Source organism: Rousettus aegyptiacus, unplaced genomic scaffold (assembly GCF_014176215.1).
Source record: "Rousettus aegyptiacus isolate mRouAeg1 unplaced genomic scaffold, mRouAeg1.p scaffold_m13_p_8, whole genome shotgun sequence".
NCBI lineage: Eukaryota > Metazoa > Chordata > Mammalia > Chiroptera > Pteropodidae > Rousettus > Rousettus aegyptiacus.
The window spans coordinates 7,346,352-7,366,396 of record NW_023416311.1 but is presented as its reverse complement, the minus strand read 5'-3'; the positions used below and the strand labels follow the sequence as shown (position 1 = coordinate 7,366,396).

At 37.3% G+C, this 20,045-nt stretch overlaps 1 protein-coding gene across 4 annotated transcripts in view; it reads right to left on the bottom strand.

The window, feature by feature from the left end:
• The window catches only part of MRTFB (myocardin related transcription factor B), a 177,402-nt gene that overhangs the window by 105,019 nt on the left and 52,338 nt on the right, over positions 1 to 20,045 (bottom strand). For all 4 annotated transcript variants that reach the window (XM_036225797.1, XM_016129788.2, XM_036225798.1 and 1 more), the window contains one exon: positions 9,019 to 9,235. In XM_036225797.1, the coding sequence (XP_036081690.1) occupies positions 9,019 to 9,172 (154 nt within the window). In that variant the 5' untranslated portion in view covers positions 9,173 to 9,235. The remainder of the gene's footprint in view (positions 1 to 9,018; positions 9,236 to 20,045) is intronic.

Here is a 20,045-nt window from a genome sequence, read left to right as displayed (position 1 = left end):
AGAGCTCTGAGTTTTGGCCTGTTTGTCTTTTCACATGCTGTAATATTTGAAAATCATTCCTTGTAGACACTGACTGATGCCCAGAGAATGCTAGGATTGTGGGAACTGGCAGTACCAACAAGAAAGACAAACTTCATGGGAAATCGGTGCCTACTATACTTGCCCTCTCAGCTCCCATCAGATAAGCTGCTCTTCAAGTGTGATGAAGGTACATGGAGAGACATTTAAGAAGGTGCACGTCATTTTGGCATCTCTAAGAAGAAGTACTTGTGGAAAATGGGGGGCAGAAACTGTTGGGACTACTGAAAGAAACACTAAATTATAAAACATGATGGTACCCGGAAAAATGATATTCACTTGTATGAATTGAAATATTGCATTCTCAAAATATACATACTACTAACAGATAGTTACAGTGTGCTAATTATATGCTCACAATGTTTCAAATACTTGACTTATAGGAACCCATTTAATCCTCATAGCAACCCTAGAAAGCAGGTACTAACTAGTATGACCCCCGTTTTGCAGTTGGGAAAATGGAGGCAAAGGAAGAGCCCTAATCTGTTTAAATTCACACAGCCAGGAATGTCGCAGCCGGCTCCAGGCTCGCATGGTGGCTCCAGAGCTGGTGCTCGTTACTGCTGTGCAGGCATCGAGCACGCGATGCTGCGCAACTACTGCACGCACAGAGTACCCATCACGAGCTCGTTACCATCAACGCTCCATCCCATTTAATCCTCCCGTAACCTACGAATCGTCCAATATGATTCCTGTTTACAGAGAGAGACGCAGGCGTGGTGTGGCCTGACACCGCACATCAAGCGCACTGGAGCGGGCTCCAGACTCAACTCCACAGCCCTCCTTCCTTAAAACTAGGCTCTTCTTCCTCTCAGTTATCTGTTAAAATCATCTCTAAATTAATTTTGTGTATAAAGTTGAGGGAATATTTCAAAGATCAATGTGTCCAACAATTTTATAAGAATACATTACATTTTGAACTGCCAACAGTGTACTAGGCTTAAAATCTAAGAATTGTTTTAAGGTAAGAGACACGATGATCATTCAATAAATGTTTTCTAGCACTTAAAAGTATCCCCATGTCCACTTTTGATTTTTTTTTTTTTTTTTTTTTTTTTTTACTACGTTGAGCGAGCTGAATATACTGACATGGTAAGCTTTCCTTTTACATAGTACATGATGAGGCTTGATCGAGCAGCCAACTGATACACTTCTTAACAGGACTCACAGCTTCTGTCAGGGAGGGTCTCCTATTTTGCAGTGATGAATCTCAAATCTGCATAGAGCTGACAAATTCTAACATTTGGTAGTTTTTATACCCAGCCTACAAGAAACAAAGGTAAGCTGTGAATCAGACCTTTTCTTGCTCTATCTTTATTAAAAGGAGAGGTCAGGTCATGTGTTAAATTTTAGTTGGTGAAACAGACACCGAACTACTATCATTTTTTAAATGAAAATGACATAAAAGACCAGAATAGAACATGAATGATTTAGGTGTAAAAAATAAAATAAAATATTTTCTTTTAACTAATAGTCTGATGCAATTATAGAAATATTGACATATATCGACTAACCCTTGAAAACCATAAATAGGAAGATACCGCATATTCTAAATTAGATACATTATTTTTGAGGATAACACGAACTGAGTCAATTTGCCTTTTCCTTTAAATATGGGTGGAAGTCTGACTTTGAGCAAGCTGGCATGTATGTTTACTAATACATCTGTGAGGAACGTACTAAACAGTGGCATTACTAGTTTCTACGTGTGGAAAATTCCACCGGTTAACTGAGATGGAAGTTATTTTCCTTTCTTTCTTTCTGTTGCCCAATGAATAGCACAAGGCGAAAGTGATAATGAGATGTATGAACACATGACGGAATGCGGGAGGGCGGCCGGAGAGGGACGCATGGGCTGACAGCCCCCCACGGATGTCACAGGATGGTCCTGTGGCGTGGAGAGCTTCTGAGGCTTACCCGAGCTCACAGACCGAGTCAGCAGAGGAGACGGAGTCCTGACTTCCAAAAGATCACACTTCCTGCCAACAGTGAGGGCAGCGAGCGAGGGTGGCCCACAGTACATATTAACTGAAGGGCGTTAGGAAAACACTGGGTGTGATATTTACTCGTTAGTCTGGGTGATTCTTAACTACAAACCCAAGAAAAAATTCCAATATCTTTGTCACAATAGTACTTTATTACTGGTGTCTTAAAATAATAAAGGGGAAAAAATAATCATGGGTCACTTCCAGCATGCTCCCTGTATTTATCAGGCTCTTTCAGAGTTATGGCGGACAGCAGGTATCCAGTATTTACATTTTCTCTTCCTTTTTGGCTAGAAGAGGTCATTGTGGTTGGTTAGGTGGCGTATGTAAGTAAAAAAGAGCCCTGACTTAACTTTAATGAAGTCCCTTGGCCCAGCACAGGGTCTGATTCAACTATTCAGCTATAAACAAACCAATTCCAAGGAGCCCTGAAAGGCCTAGGTAGCTGGGAGTTCCAGCTGAGTAACAGTTATTAACTAATCATTTATATTTGAGATGTTACATTTAAAAACTGCTTTCTAAGACAGGAGGCTGTTCAAGAATAATACGTTAGTTTAATAAAATAATAAAAAACTAATTTCAGTTTATTCACTGGTCCAGCACCTAATATAAATCATATGGTGGACTCTAATTTTATAAAAACTACCTTAAATACTCTATATAAGAAATGATGTATTTCTATGACTCTAGTAATTCTAGAAAAGTTTTGCAATCATTTTAAGCATTTTTATAAGTCTAAGATAATATGGTCTCATGCCTGATTAAACTGCTAATTATTATGTTCTGAATTTTTCTTTTAATATAAAAACGTTGATTGCTGACACTCATAGAGTATGTCTGCAAGAGGCCGCTGTTGGAAGCCCGAACGAACAACCCGAAGTGAGGCTTCGGTGCGCGGTAACCGGGGCCTGTGCTCCCGCTGATGCACTCTGCATGCTGCACGCTTCGCGCAGCCCCTCGGAAGGACCGCAGCGTGCCTGCGTCAGCCTTCCGACGGCGCCGGCCGCAAACGGGGGCCTGGACGTTAGGGCCCACCATTCCCCTCCCTCCCCACACGCGCTGCTCGGGTGTGTTCGGCAGTGCACTGGAGCAAACTGAATCCTAGGTAACGGCGAGCTATCTAAATAAGACACCCAGAGCAGAAAGAAGGGAGGGCAGGGTTACTGGTGCCGGTTTCCGCTGTGAGGCGAGACACGTGCGGTGGCAGGCGACCACAAAGCCCCGCCCCCCCCCCCCCGTGAAAGGCGGCGCGGCCCCCTTAGGCCACTCCCGCGGCTGCTTTTCCATTCCGAAGGGTTCAAGAGACTGTCAGACAAGAATTAATCGATTAATTCTTGATTAATTAATCAAGAGTTTCATTTGCAACTGTCAGGAGGTTCAGAGTTAGCTTTTAAGACGCCACAATTAATCAAGAATTTCATTTGCAGCTGTCAGGAGGTTTGTAGTTGGCTTTTAAACTTTATAATTGTATTTAGTATAAGTCTTGATGCCTAATTTTCAAAAAATATTATAAACTAAGAAAAACTATACTCAAGGAGTATATATTTCTCTCCACAACCTAAGGACTATGTAACTCCTGAAAGCAGAAAAAGAAGTTATCAAAATGTATCAAAATGATTATTAACATGTCTGAATATTGTTTTAAATATACAAGATCCTAAATATGTTAACGGTAGGCCAATGACAAGATAATTTTACAGAAAATTATTCATTTCTATTATCTCCCGTTGTAGAAAGGGAAAGCAAGAATCCCATAGTTCTTACAGAATTACTCTGGCCACGTTCATGGGTAGAGGAAAATCTACGTCTTGGCTAGTTAGCATCTAATTATTTCTTCCCCACTTAGGGCACTATGAGACGTTTATGCCTGGCTGTCTGCTCCAGAGAGAAACATACATCCTCTCTTTCCCTCGCCAATCTCCATCAGCAATAACAGCTCACATACACTCTAAGGAACGGGGCTGTGCTCAAGACGAACACTCATCACCTTTCTGCACTTCCAAACACCCGGAGTGACGGTAAGCTGAACAGGTTAATGAGGAGTAAGGAGATGTTTTCAGAGTAAACCCGAAGAAAAAGACAGCTGTGAACATACACCTTTTATTCGCCATGGTTCAAGGCAAGTAGTTTTCTTGGCTGGGTTGCGTGGCGAGACAAAGCACATTTGACGGCAAGTGTATTAGTACCTGTACTGCATCCAACACAAAGTGTTGCCTCGTCTCCCCTCGTGTGCAACAAACTTCTGAATAAATTATTCTCTCTAATAAGTGAGCATTCTGGAATAAAACAAGAAATGGTCTAAAATGGTTCAGTGTGATAAAGTTAATGGACAGAAAATCTTAGAAAAAATATTTCCAGATGGGACTCTAAGCTCAAAAACCTAACAACTGCGGTGACTAGTAATCCCAAAGTTAAAAGTAAGAATAACATGTAAGTCTCTCCCCTTCACCGAGGGCTAAAACGCACTTCACAGTGCATTTCAAAAAGCCAGTTACTACGGGAAGAGCATGGTGCCAGAGGCTTACGCTCCTCCTACCTGACACTACTGACGGCCGGCCTGTGGCATATCTGTGGCCATGTTAACATGGCAGTCCCCGTCATCAGAGACATGCCGAGAAGTACTGAAATGCCAGCCTGTCTCAGCAAAGGGAAATCTCCGTCTCCTCATCTGCTCACTCTTTGACACCGCTGGCAATGGCTTAAGAGCTTAGGCCACACGCGCCGGCATGGCCTCGTGGGTGAGGAGCTGCTGCTGCACGGTCTCATCCGGCTGTGGCACCGGCAAGAGCGGAAGCTCTTTCAGGCGCGTTGTCTCCATTGACTTTGGCTTCCCCTTTTCTATAAAGCGATAGTCAATTTATAGCATCTGGGCTTCTCCAATTTAAATATTAAAAGAACTAACTGTCCCCTTGACTGATTTCCCTCTTCTTCCCACTGTTAACTAATCTGAAAAAATGTTAATGCTGAACCATGAAAATGACTCTATTGTGCATTTGAAATGTCAAAACGAAGCTCGATTTCCCTGTGTATGCATTGTTTTAGTAAAAATACATGTTCATGTGTTTCTGTATATCCACTTTATGAAAGACTCACTTAGTTCTTGGGAAGAGTTAATTGCTACACAGTTGCCTTACTTTTGAGGTGCCACCAACTACAGAAGTATTTTGGCCACGTTCACGGGTAAAGGAAAACCCTAGCTTATCTTTCATGTTTATTCCAGTAGTGGGAATATTTTGCCACTCCACTACCACTGCCAACATAAATATTAATCAAAAATAAGGGAGATCCTGGAATCATTACTTAAATGTCAACTTCATGTTCCTTGTAAAATTTATTTATAAACTATTTGGTGATACAATTCTACATACTGGTCCCAGACTGAAATATCTTCATTTTTCCCTAACAGAAAATTCTAACATGTGAAAGTCAAATGCGTAGGAATAACGATATAACACAACCACCCAGAAAATATCTAAATGTGATTATCTCAAAATATCTATACTTTGTATTAATTAATTTTGAAATTAACATCTTCATTTTGTATATGCTATGATTTAAACATGGCATTAAGAAATCCTAATAGATCAAAGACTTAAATGTTAAGACTCAAAGCCATAAAACATAGACAGTAAACTCTCTGATATTACTAACGGGAATTTCTTTTCAGATATATCTCCTCAGGCAAGGTAAACAAACAAAGAAAAATAAACAAATTGGACTACATCAAACTAAAAAGTTTTTGTACAGCAAATGAAATCATCAACAAAACAAAGACAACCAACTGGGAGAAGATATTTACTAATGATATATCTGATAAGGGGTTAATATCCAAAATATATAAAGAACTCATACAACTCAACAACAACAAAAAAACCAAACAATCCAATTTAAAAATAGGCAGAAGACTTGAACAGATACTTCTTCAAAGAGGAAATACAGATGGCTAGTAGACATATGAAAAGATGTTCAAGGTCACTAACCATCAGAGAAATGCAAATTAAAACCACAATGAGATATCACCTCACACCTGTCAGAATGGCTATCATCAATAAATCAAAAAAACAAGTGTTGGCGAGGATGCAGAGAAAAGGAAACCCTCAGACATTGTTGGTGGGATTGCAAATTGGTACAGCTGCTATGGAAAACAGACACAGTGTCAAAAAATTAAAAATGGATATATTTTTTGACTCAGCAATTGCACTTCTGGGTATTTATCCAAAGAAAACCAAAAGAACAATTTGTAAAGATCTATGCACCCCAATATTCATGGAGACACAATTTACAATAGTCAAGATATGGAGGCAACCCATCAACAGATGACTGCCCATCAACAGATGATTAAAGAAATTATGGTTCATATATACAATAGAATATTACTTAGTCATTAAAAAAATGAAATCCTGCCATTTGCAACAACATGGATGGACCTAGAGGTTATTCTGCTGAGTGAAATAAGTGAGACAGAGAAAGACAAATGCCATATGATGTCACCTGTATGCAGAATATAAAGAACGAAAAGAACAAGTGAATCAAAAACAGACTCACAAATATAGTGGATAATTTGGGGACAAAGGGGAGAGGGGTTGGGAGGAGGAGAGATTGGGGTGAAGGGTTAAAGAACTATGAATTAGCAGTTGATGGTTGGTCACGGGGATGGGAAGCACGGCAGAGGGAATGCAGTTAGCATTAATATGATGGCTGGGTGGAGGGCCGGGGGAGAGAGAGAGCAATTGGGGGGATTGTTTTATGAACTATACAGATGTTTAACCAATGTACTGTACACTTGAAACTCATTTAAATAACTTTTTTTAAAAGTCCTAAAAAATGAGTATTAAACTTGAGAGAAATCATTAAGGTAAGAAAGTTATGATTCTTCCATCTATATATTGTTTGATGTGGTTCCACTGTAGGAAAAACCTAGATCGCTGATAGCTGTACAAAGATTCCATTTATGCCCTGAAATGTATTTGCGAATTAGACTGATATATAATAAACCTAAAATTAGAGTGTATGCCTAAATATAAGGTAGGGTTTTTAACTTCCTGAAGTCATTTGTTAGGAAAAAGAAGACTGTCTCATATTTGAGTCCTTACACAGTATCTCATATTATGAGATACTCTTTCATTTACTTAATATTAAACAAAAAAGTATTTGAGAAAAATGCATTAGCTTAAAAATCAACTTTATATGAAACTGGTTCTAGAAGGTTTACAGAAATGTTAGACTAAGGAAAAAAAAGTGAGAGAAAAAATCAACACATTAATTATTCCCAAGTTATAATCTTAAAATTGAAAGTGTTAGACGTTGTTACAAAGAAGACTTCCAAACACTCCTTTTAAAAAGGACACAAAGTAACAGTTGCTAAATCTAGGCAAGTAACTGGTAGCTAAAGAACAAGACAGAGAGGTGACCTACTTTTTACTTTGTACCCATTTGTATCCTTTATATTTTAAGCCATGTAAATGTATTACATACTCGAAAAAAAAAAAAATAACACACAGACACACACACACACACACACACAATCCTAAAACAAACTACAGCCCCACAAAATATTATAACTAATCACAGGTCGAACATGAATGATTATGTTACAGAGATCATGAATATACAACTATAAGACAGACAGGCGCACGCACACACAAACCAAGCCCTACTGTTCAGTGAATGGTATCTGTGGTTTAGACATAGTCTTCGGTGTCAGCTCATGCATGTATTCAAAAACTGCTGTAACTCAAACCAAGAGACAGAAATGAAGATGCACCCTGGATTTTAGTGTAAGCTGGATGATGCGAAGGAGTTCTACTGATGACAATAATATCACAAAGACTCAAGGATAGTGTGTGGACAAGATGGTTTTATGAAATATGATTGTGGATAAAGTCACCCTTATACATTAATGCACCGTTTCATAAAATGTTAAATTATGTACATGTAACTAAATTAGCAAATTAAAACTTTAACCATTTCATCTACTGCCCTAAAAGTTAATAAGGGGAGACCACCTCATGTTTGAGCTCACTTTATACTGAGGCACACGTATTCAAGAGAATATTCTTGCAAGAGAATATGGTGAGCCGGGTCAAGTAAATCGCCACAAAGTGTAAACGTTCCCTACACACTTCTCTCCTCTGCTACAACGGACCATTTTCTTGAGCAGTTGTATATTATTGCAATTTCATACTCCATTCAGTTCGTTTTTTGGCAGGTAATAATTTGAACATTATGCTGGTCCAAGTGTCTTGTGTAAATCTGATCACATTTAGTTATGCTTCAGTAAACGTGGCTGTACCCTCTCAGCCACTAAGAAGCAGCTAGGCTCCTAATCGGTGGAAGGTTCTGAAGCCATCCCAGCCGTCCTGAGGGCTGACAGCACCTCAGCCGAAACGCTGCTGTTTACCAACTAAAGTGCACAGCACTGCGCCTAACAGCAAATGTCACACATCCTATTTAAAGGGAGAACAAGTTATACTCCAAAGACATGTACTGAAGAACGAAGATTAGTAGTTTGTATCTTTTATCCATTTTCTTGATAAGGCCAATAATGAAAAGAACTGGGAAATACTCAGAAAAATAAATAACGAGGTAGTATGTAAGGGAGTGTTCTACAGGGAAAGAGCTTTTTTCTTCTGGCTTTTAAAAGCGAAATTTAAAAAATACGCTCATGATGTAAGACTCATAAGAACTATGGAAAGCACAGTAAATCCAGTTGAAATTCTTAATTCTTCCCTTGTAATAGGTACAATTAGTGAGTTTGTAAATTTTAATATTTTTATATTTGTTAGTTTTTATGTTTTAAGTGTTAAAAATAAGTGTATATTACCTATCTACACTCATTTGTGTTAAAAACTGGCAGTACTGTGTTTTCTGGAAACTCTTGAGATGCCTCTGCAATCAGTGAAAGCTTCCTCAGCAGATAACAAATGAACAGAAAACGCTGATTTTGTACGCTCACCATTCTTCCTTTCGTTCAGCGGGGGTAAGTACTGGCTGGACTGCAGGGAGAGCTCCTGGAGTTCATAGGCGACGGCTTCACTTTGAGGACTCGGAGCAAGATGGGCTAACGGCCCCAGCTCATCCTCGGTGTCCGGCGCCCCTGTGGGATCCATTGTGCTCCAGCTACCAGCAAGAGAGGGTACGAGACACCTCTTAAACGTGGTCTGTGGAAGAGACTGGCAGAATAAAGAATATATAAATATACGGTACTTTTTTTTCCAATTTGTACAAAAGTGTTAAAATTGGAACCCTTGGTTCTAGTTCAGGTTCACTGCTATGCGGCAACTGCCTATCCATTTACCCTCTCTGGACCTCCAGTTCCTCATAGGATACTGCTGTCTAAAGAAGCACTTACAGGATGAATAAAAGTTGAAAGCATTCTGTGTAATTTTTTGTACTATGGATTAAAGTTATAGTTATTGCTATTTTTATATGTTATAGTTATATAGTTTTTATTTACACATGCATAAATCTATATAAAGATTTTAATGCATCCCAAAATGAGACAAAAGTCAACTAATGCTGGTGAAAATAAAAAAGCAATCTGACTTGAAAATCTATCTTAACTCCAACAAATCAAAAAACTTTACATTAAGTCAACATTCACAGCAACGAGCAGTGTTTCAGATAAAAACTCCTTTACGAGCCTGGGTCTCGGAGAGAAAACAGGGAAGAGAACCCTCGGCTAACTCGCAATGAACACAGTTTGAGACAAACTGGCTTTTATTTAAGCCACTGGGGTTGTTTGTTATCACATCATAACCTGGCTCATTCTGACTGATATAGAAATGGGCAACCAGAGTGCCACAGGCACAACGAAAAGGTCCGAATGTGCGACGCTGGCTCAGGGGCTGAGCAGTGGGTGGGCAGCAAGAAAACCGACATTGAGAGCTACAAGGATGGTGGTCCGTATGCAGTGGCAAAACATTTGATAAAACTGTTGTCTGCATTTCACACTAGTTTGTTTATCCATTCACCTGTGGGTGGGTGTTTGAGTTGTTTCCAGTTTATGATTATTACAAATAAAGATGGTACAAATATGCTTTCACTTTTCTTGGGTAAATACCTAGGAGTGAAATGGCTGGATCATATGGAAGCTGCCTGTTTAAATGTTAAAGAAACCAACAAACTATTTTCCGAAGTGGTGGTGCCATTTTGGATTCTTACCAGCCGTGAATGAGAATTCCAGTTGGTCCACTTGATTATGGTCAGTCTTTTTTATTTTAGTGGGTGTGTAGTGATACTTCACAATGGTTTTAATTTGCATTTTCCTAATGACGTGGAGGGTCTTTCAATGTGCTTATTTGCTATCTGTATACCTTTGGTTAAGTATTTTATCAAATCTTTCGTTCATTTTAAATATTAGGTGGTTTATTTTCTTACCATTGTTTTTGAGAGTCCTTCATATATTCTGGACAAAAGTCCTTTATCAGATATGTAACATTTTCTCCCAGTCTATAGCTTTTCTTTATATGCTCTTAATCGTGTTTTGTAAAGATATTTTTAATTTGATAAAGTCCAATTTATCAATTTTTTTCTTTTACGGATCATGTTTTTAGGGTTGTAGCTAAGAAACTTTGCTTAACCCAAGGTCACAAAGTCTATCTCCTATGCTTTCTTTTAGATATTTGTTTCTGTTTTACACTAAAGTCTATAATACACTTTGAGTTAATTTGTGTATACACTTTGAGATCTGAATCAAAGATCTTTTGTTTTTGTTTTCAGTGTAAAGATGTCTGAATATCTCAACACCTTTGTTGAAAAGGTTATCTTTTCTTCACTAAACTGCCTTTGCACTTTGTTGTGAGCCAACTGACCGTGCATGTGTGGATCCATTTCTTGACTCTATGTTTAGTTCCCAGAAAAGGGAGAAGCACAAAGGAGGAGCCCCTGGACTCCGTGTATAAACTCTGTCCAAGTCTCTCGCTGACCCCTGCATGATGCACATGTAGGACAGACTCCCAGTGGCTTCGCGAAGGCGAAAAGAACAGAACCAAGATTTCAGCTGCTGCTCACCGCAGGAAGAGTCTGCAGAAGTGAGTCCAGCAAAGTTAACTGCCTCTTAAAATAAAACAACACTCTGAAGAGGAAACCTTACAGGATCCAGAGTCTCTGCAACTGCCCAACCAGAATTCCATATTCAACAAAAATATCATTTAATAATGAAGGCAAAATTGTCACCAGCAGACACACACGATCCAAGAAATGCTAAAAGAATTTCTTCAGGCTGAAGGTAAATGTTACCAGATAGAATTTTGGACCTTAGGAATGAGAAGCATCAGGAATGGTAAACATGTAGATAAATACCAAAGCCTAGTTTTTCCTCTTGACTTATTTATGATTCAAAGTAAAAATTATAACACTGTTACAAGGCTTATAATGTATGTAGGTATAGTACATACAACAGTTATAGCATAAAGGATGGGGGAGGATGACCATATGAAAGACATCCTCATATTATATTCCTACACATTATAAGGAAATCATACAATTTTAACTTGAAGCAGACTGAGAAGTTAAGGTTGTAGATTGTAATTCCTAGAGCCAAGATTAAAAAAAAAATACAAATATTTTTTAGCTAAGAAGCTGATGGAGAAATTAAAAAGGAATGCTAAAACTACTCAATTAACCTATCAATAATGAAACAAAAAAAAAGAAAAAAAAAACAGAGTAAAACAGTAGACCTAAATCCAACCTTATCAATAATTACATTAAATGTAAATGGACTAAACACTATTAAGAGACAGATTGAGAATGAATTTTAAAAACTCTAAAAATATATGCCAGTAAGTGACATACTTTAAGTAGGAAGCTATAAATCGAATGGCAATAAGTGTACAGAAAGCACAGCTCACGCAAACGAAAAGCCCAGGAAGGCTGGAACGGCTGAATGTTAACTTACGTTAATGTAAAGCGAAGCAGACATCAAAAAGATGTGTTAGGTAGGTGACTATGCATGTAAAAGGACTATTTTGCTATGGAATACTAAAATATGACTCCTAGATTTTGTCTAAACTATGAATTCTCATTTCAAATTATTAATTCATATAAAATAAAATGTTCACAGTAAATTAATTCTAAGATACAAGTACCATAATGTCCTATAATGGCAAGATGTACAAACTCTGATATTAGTGCTAATAATTTGAAAGATACATTAGGCACGAAATTTTAAAACATTTTCACACAATATTATCTGTTCTTCATATTTAAGATTTTTTTCAACCTATTATTCCTTGACATTATGTTCACCTTAAACTCCCACATAACCCTCCTAATTAAGAAAATAAGCTAAGAAAATCTTTAGTAAATGTAGGAAAAAAAATTAAGAATAAATGTTAATCTATTCTGAAATTCTACTACCAAACTTGCAAGCTGTCACCTAATATCTACTTAACTGCTTGAAAATTTTCTTTAGAAAATTGAAATCCAATATCAAACAAAGAAATGCTCTCTTGTCCAGTAGTCTCTAACTGAGAGGTTCAGGAAATGGCATTAGAATATATTTTTTCACTGGATCATAATTTAGTTATAAAAGTAAAGCGATCACTTAGCTTTAACTAGATAAACTGTGATAAAATATTGCCTTGAACTGACAGAATGAATATGAATTTAATACCTTATGTAGCCTAATAACATAACTTTAATCTAAAATGAAACTAGTCAAACATTTATCCAGCACTAGGTTAAAGCACAGCACAATGTAAGATCAACCTGGGATGTGGCTTCTGCTCTCAAAAAACAAACCACTTCATTATTAGATATTATGCCAGAGTCAGAAAATATACAGAAGAAAAGAAGAGGCATCACACTTTCATTTGTTCATCTATTGGTTCACTCCTATCTTTTTTTTCTGAACGGATTCAGGATAACACCCCCAATGATGATTTGATGTTTAAAAAGATCCTGGGCTATTAACAGGCTAAGGTCGTCCCCAAAATCAGTGCTAACATTTGTTTTGAATTAAGTGAGGTCCAAAGGCAAATCTCTTTCCACTGTACCTTACTATTTAAAATTCACATGAAACGTTAGTAAAGTGGTTTATGATCACCGCTATGTAAAAGTAAGTCTAAATAATAAAGGAATTCAAAGAATATCAATATCGAACTTCAGAAGTTTAATATAAAACCAGCCAAATGTAAACAGGTAGAATATGCAAATATACTCAAGAAAAAATATTTTAGCAATAGCAAAACTGCTGTCTCTGCCCTTTAAAGCTCCCCTGAATCACAAACATGAGGAAAATACCTGGCTAACAGCCAGTAAAAATAAATTTCTAAATTCAAACAAGAGAAAAGTTGGATTAAGCAGTTCGAAGACAAAATTTTCCACACACACAAAGTAATTCCCTGCATTAGAAGGGTATTTACTATAAAGTCCGCTGATCAAACAAGTTGAAATTTTCGCATCAAATGCACTTTTAAGAACCAGAATTTTGTGTCGAGTTAGGTAAATTACTGATGCCAACCCTGGGTTATTTTATGTTATCTGTTCTCCCTCCAAAGCTCCTGGTGATAATTTGTTAAATAGCTAATGTTCGAGTTCAAAATTTATTTTCTAATATAAGAACTCTTGTCAACTGTGTATATGAAAACATTTTCTGAATATTGTTATTTCTGCATTAATTGTCTTCTAAATGAATTTTCTTAAGGGTATCAAGAATTCAGGATTAAATCTATTTACATTTTTGTATAACATTCATCTCTCAGCTTATAATTAGGGAGAGAAGAATTGCAGAAAGAAATATTTTCTCCAATCCGCCCATATTCAGTTTTAACAGTCAGGTTGGAACCAGAAAATCAGAGTTCTAAAATTACTGTTTGTGCACAAATGTGATTTCATTACATACTACCTTTCCTTAACTGTTATCATACAAAGTATTTTTGTTCTTTTTTTTTCTAATTCCTGGTTTGACTACTTGAATGCTCTTATAGTTTTAAAAACTGTGTAAGTTCATAAAACAGACTATTTTAGCTGAAAGGTATCTTAAAACCAAGGTCTAGTATAAGTGCTTCTCAACAACTCTCCTTACAATATGATAATCGTGTGAGGAACTTAAAAAAAATCCCTGGTGTGGGGACTAACGAGGAGGCTCTCTAAAGATTCTGAAACAACTGGTCTTGGATGGAATGATTCTAACGTGTAGCCAGCGTTGAGAACCAATGATTTGGTAGAACCCCCTTGTTTTACAGAGAATAAATCATTTGCCAATGAGTGGGAAGAGAGGTCAGAAGCAAATTATCACAGCACGTGTGAAAAATAGACTGTAAGTAGGTATAAAGTGGTGTTGTGGCAACCAAAAGAATTAAATGTCTAATTGTATTTGGGCAAGTCAGGAAAGTCTTCAAGGATGAACAGCAATTTGCAGGCACCGAAGTTTCTCTCATCAGTAGAGCCGCATGAACAGTCATCACCTACAGCAAGGGACTGATGGGGCTGGCGCGGAAAAGGCGTGGCGCGGACTGGTGCGGTAGGTTAAAGCACAGCTCTGAGGGAATGTGGACTCTACAATCTGCTATGCTCAGACTGGTGTTTTAGAAAGATGATTCTGGCAGAGAGGCAGGTTACTGATAAAAACCTCATGCTAAAATGCTGAGGGACTAAGTTAAGATGGTGGAAATGCAGAAAAAGGAATAAATTCAAATAATATTTAAGAGGCAAAATTTCAAGTCTTGATGACGGGCTCATTTGAAAGGTAAAGGAGAGTAAGAATTGCGGGTGACTGAGGTTTCTTGATTGGGGCAGCTGGAAAGGCTGGGATGAGTATGAGGAAGATGGATGTTCACTTTGAGAAACTACAGGCTCCCTCTGAGGAAACTGTAAGAAAAGGATATGGCTGGAGAGAGAGAGAGATGTGATTTTGGGCAAGTCACTCAACCTCTCAGGGATCCAGTTACCTAACTTTTAAAAAATGAGTATGGCAAATGAAAAGGGAATAATACTGACTACATTTCGACTTGGCTTGGCATGAAGTCTGTTTCATGCTTTCCTTAATTTTGCCCTACTGAGCTCTCTGTGGGCAGGTATTACTCTCATTTCTCATTTTACAGATGAGAAAACTAAGGCTCGAAAAAAAAGTTAGCAAATTTGAGAGACTAGCATCAAATCCAGGATTCCCAACTCCAGAGCTTGTATTCTTTACAATAATACAACCTTTATGAGTCAAAATGCAAGTAAGTTGGAGCAAATAATTGGGAGAAACAGAAAGTGTTGGTGGAGGAGGGAATCGTGAGGAAGAGGGAGATGAGGCGGTGGAAAGCTCCGTCTGTATAATTCTTTAACACCCACACTGAAGGCCCAGAGCACTGGGCACTGTGATGGGCACTGGGTTCCAATGATGACTCAGTCATACCCCCGCATCTCCTGGAGGTAAAGACCTTGTCAGGTAGGCAATCAGAACACAACATCAGTGCTTAACAGGAGAGCTAGCAGAGCACGCTTGCTTCGTGACAGATGAAGGAAACACTCTCTTTGTTCCATTTTAGCAAACTCTGAGAGTGTAACTGGAATTCAACTCCAGACTAGAAGAAAATGAAATCTACAGTCATAGACATACTGAATACAAAAGGACATGTTTTTGACATCAGGTTACAAGTGTTTCAAATAAACAACTTCTAAGCAGGGTTTTTTTATTTGTAACAGCTGGATTTTTATGTATAGCCATTAAATACATAGCAAAAATGTACTGTAAATACACTGAATACTTACAATACACTGTATAGAAAGTTACATAACTGTGCTCTGCTGGAAGTGGCTGTTACAGTTCTTAAAATCCCAATGTGATGATTTATTTTTTTAACTTGTTCACTCTAGATTTGTTTCAAATGAACATAAAATGTAGAAAATTTCATACTTAACACTCTCTGAAATATACATTCTGTGGTATTATAACTAATAATTAAGGAAACAGTATTTCTCAAATATTGTGACCCTTTCATAAATAAAATTTGAATCAGCAAAAGTTTAAAACATATGTGGCTTTTAAATTACCATATAAAAAGACATAAATAACTAGAAAGTTTTATTTGTTCTCCAAATAAAATGGTTAAAACCCATGTCTTTTTAGCTTGAACAATTGTATTTTCCAAGTTTATTCAAAATGAATGATTCTCAGAAATTAAGAATTGATTGGAGGATTAATTTTAAGATAAGATGATTTCCATATTTAGCAAATACTGGGTTAAAAACAAACTGTGTTGAACTAGAAATCAGTTGTTTTAAATGCTGAGAAGTAAATATCTGTAAACAGATTAAACAAATGTTTTATTTAACAGATAAAAATTATATTGTATCCCTATTTCCAAGTTCTGTAATGCGGGGAGGGAAAGAGAAAGGGAAAAAGAAGAAAAGAGGGAAAGAGAAAACGGGATACTAAAAAGAGGGAAATTGCTTTGTTTTCTGGCTCTTTCCTTGATATTAGAAATCACTAGGATTTAAATAAAGATATTTTGTTAAATCCAAAAGAAGTGCAAAATACATGAAAAAAATCAAAGTTTGATACACTTGTCCAAGATATTATGACTAGTTACAAGCACTGGAGCTGGGACCATGAGTCTCCTAATTTGTAATCCGGTTCTTTGGTTCCTAATTAACCAGAGGAGAAACCACCTTGTCTGAGGTCACCATGCCAGGTAGTTAGTTGGAAAACTGAAAAACTCAGTTAAAAGAGAAGTCATTAAGAATGATACGCATAATTCTTCAAACATTTTCTTTTAGATGCATAAACGTCCACTTGTTTGCCAGTCTTCCAACATAGGGTCAAGATCTTTTTCCAGATGTGTCTGCTCTCCAGCATACACCACCATTGTCAATGATTTTTAGCTTCCGTTTCTTTAAAGTGGAACTGAATCACATGTACATTTTTACAATTTTTTACCCAATTATTTTAGTTTCCTGCCCAGACCTGATTCAACGGTATTAACTATCATGCCTCTGTGTTTCCGAACATCTAAACTTTTTTTGCATTCATATTTCACCAGACTACATGATACTGAAACTACATAATTACAATCACCACTACTATCGGCACGAACGGATGTAGGCAAAAACACAGTTGATTTCTGGTCAGCACACGACTCAGTGAGGACAGAAATATCGCCACACTTCTGTGTCACTTCCTAGCCATGGCCATTCAGTATGTCCCAGGACGAAGGACTTGGAGAGGGCTGGTAATCCAGCAAACTGAACAAGTGGAGGATAGATAAGAGAGGTTCTACCTCAACGCACTTTAAAGATTTGTGTTGATGCCAAGGACACCTCAAATGAGAAATTTAGATCTGTTTCAGTTTTCTGGAGTCCGCTAATACAAATTACTACTTAGATGTTACTTCATTATATCTAACTTTATGGAAATGTGTTAATGCTGTACTCGGAGACAACAGTTCAGAGTACAAACCAAATGAAAGTTCACCTTCGGAGTTTTACAACAGCACTCTAGTAGACAGTACAACTATAAATAAACTTCTAAAACCATTAATTAAATATGAAATAATCTATTTTCATTTTAGCATAGTCCTTCAAAAGAGTTGTGAATTCTCTGCATTAAACACACTTCAGCATATATCATAAAAGAGAAATTCAATCAACAGTGAAAATTTTATTAATCTTACCCAATCGTCATGGATAAGAATTTGTTGTTGTTGTTGAGATATAATTCATATGTAATAAAATTCACCATTTTAAGTTGCACAATTCAATATTTTTTAGTATATCCACAGATGTGCGACCATCTCTAATTCTAGAACGTCTGCATCACATCTAAAGAAATCCCGTACATATCAGTAGTCATTTCCTATTCTCTCTCCCCCAGTTCCTGGCAATCACTAAGCTACTTCCTATCTCTATGGATTTGCCTATTTCTACACATTTCATATCAACAGAATCATAGAATATGTGGCTCTTTGTGCATAGCTCCTCTCACTTGACGTAATGTTTTCAAGATTCATTCATGTTGCATCGGTATTCTCTTCCTTTTTATGGCTGAATGATATTCCATTGTATGAATTTATTGTGTTTTATTTATCCATTCTTCAGCTGATGGACTCTGAATTGGTTATAACTTCTTGGCTACTATGAATAATTTGCTATAAACATTCATGTAGAAATTTTTGTGTAACATGTTTTCAATGACCTTGGGTATATACATAGAAATTAATGGGTCACACTAACTCTATGCTTAGCTGTCTGAGAAACTACCTAACCGTTGTCTACACTGGCTGCATCATTTTACAATCCCAGCAGCAAAATACAAGGGTTCCAATTTTTCCAAATCCTCCCATGGGTGTTTTAAAAAACACCCACAGCTATCCCTGTGGCCATGAAGAAGCATCTCAATGTAGTTCTGATTTGCATTTCCCTAATGACCAGTGATGCTGAGCATTTCCTTACGTACTTATTTGCCATTTATATATTTTCTCTGAAGAAATGTCCATTTTAAAATTGGGTCATTTGTCTTTTTGAGGTGAAATATTCCTTTCTGTGTGTGATGCTCAGTACCATCAGTTACTAGGGAGATACCATTAAAACCACAATGAGATACTACTTTACACTCACGAAAATGGCCATAATAAAAAAGACAAAGTATTGGAAAGAATGTGAGGAAACAGAAACCATCATACAGTGCTGGTGACGATGAGAAAAGATAGATATTTTTGAACAGTCTGGTATTTTCTTAATGTGTTAAACGTAATTTTACCATGCGATCCAGCAGTTCCACTTCTAAGTATCTATCCCAAGATTACAACATATATCCATGCAAAGACTTGTAAACAGATGTTCATGGCAGCAGCATTATATAGCCCAAAACTGTAAACCACTTAAATGTCCATCAACTAAGTGAATGGATTAACAAAATCTGGTACATCCAAAGGAATATTATTCAACAACAAAAAGGAAAGAAATACTGATACAACACGGACGAAACTGAAAAACACTATGCTAAGTAAAAGAAACCAGATGCCAAAGACTACATGTTGTATGATTCCATTTATATGAAATTTCCACAAAAAAAGCAAATCTAAAAGGCAGAAAATAGATTCACGATTTCTGAGGTTAAGGGTGGAAACAGAAATAACAGAAACGGTCACAAGGTTTCTTTTGGGAGTGATGGAAATATTGAAAAATTAGACTGTAGTTATGATTGCCTAACGCTTGTAAATTTACTAAAAAATTGTATTTTATACTTTTAAATGAGTGGATCCTATGGTATGTAAATGATAGCTCAATAAGGCTGCTTTTTTAAAAATGTAGGCTCTGTTTGAATGTTTATAGCAACTTTATTCATAACTGCCCCAGGCTGGAAACAACCCAAATGTGTTTCAGTCTGAATGAAACAGAAGACTGGTGCGTCCCTACGACAGAACACCACCGAGCAATGACAGGGCTGCGTGATGCATGCAACGATACGGCAGAACCTCAGACTCCTGATGACAAGCGAAAGACGCCCTCCTGAAGAGAGCATGCAGGACATGGCAGCCGTGGCAAAGCCAGAGCTACAGGCGCAGAGGACAGATCAGTGGCTGCCAGGGGCGGGGCTGATAACAAAGGTGAAGACAGAAGAATCCGGGGGTGATGGAGCTGCTCTGCACCTTGGCTGTGGCTGCGATTACACAGCTCTGTATTTGTCAAAGATCAGAACTGTGCGTCAAAAACAGTGACTGTTACCACATATGCCTTACAAATAAACTTAAAACAATGATATCATATGAGATTATTCATCACAGTATGATTTTTAATAGCAAACATCTAGAAACAATAATCGAGAAGACATGAATTAACTACTACTCAATCATGAGAAAGAGGAAGCTCTCCAGATAATAGTGATATGAAAAGATACCTGATTTATTGCTAAGTAAAACAGTGAAAGAGTAGAAGAGAGAAAGGACATCAATATATTCACTTTTTGCTAAAATGAAACTGCATGAATCCCCAAGAAAGCAGGAGACACTTCTGGTCAAAAAGGTGGAGTAGGAATACTCTATGTTCACC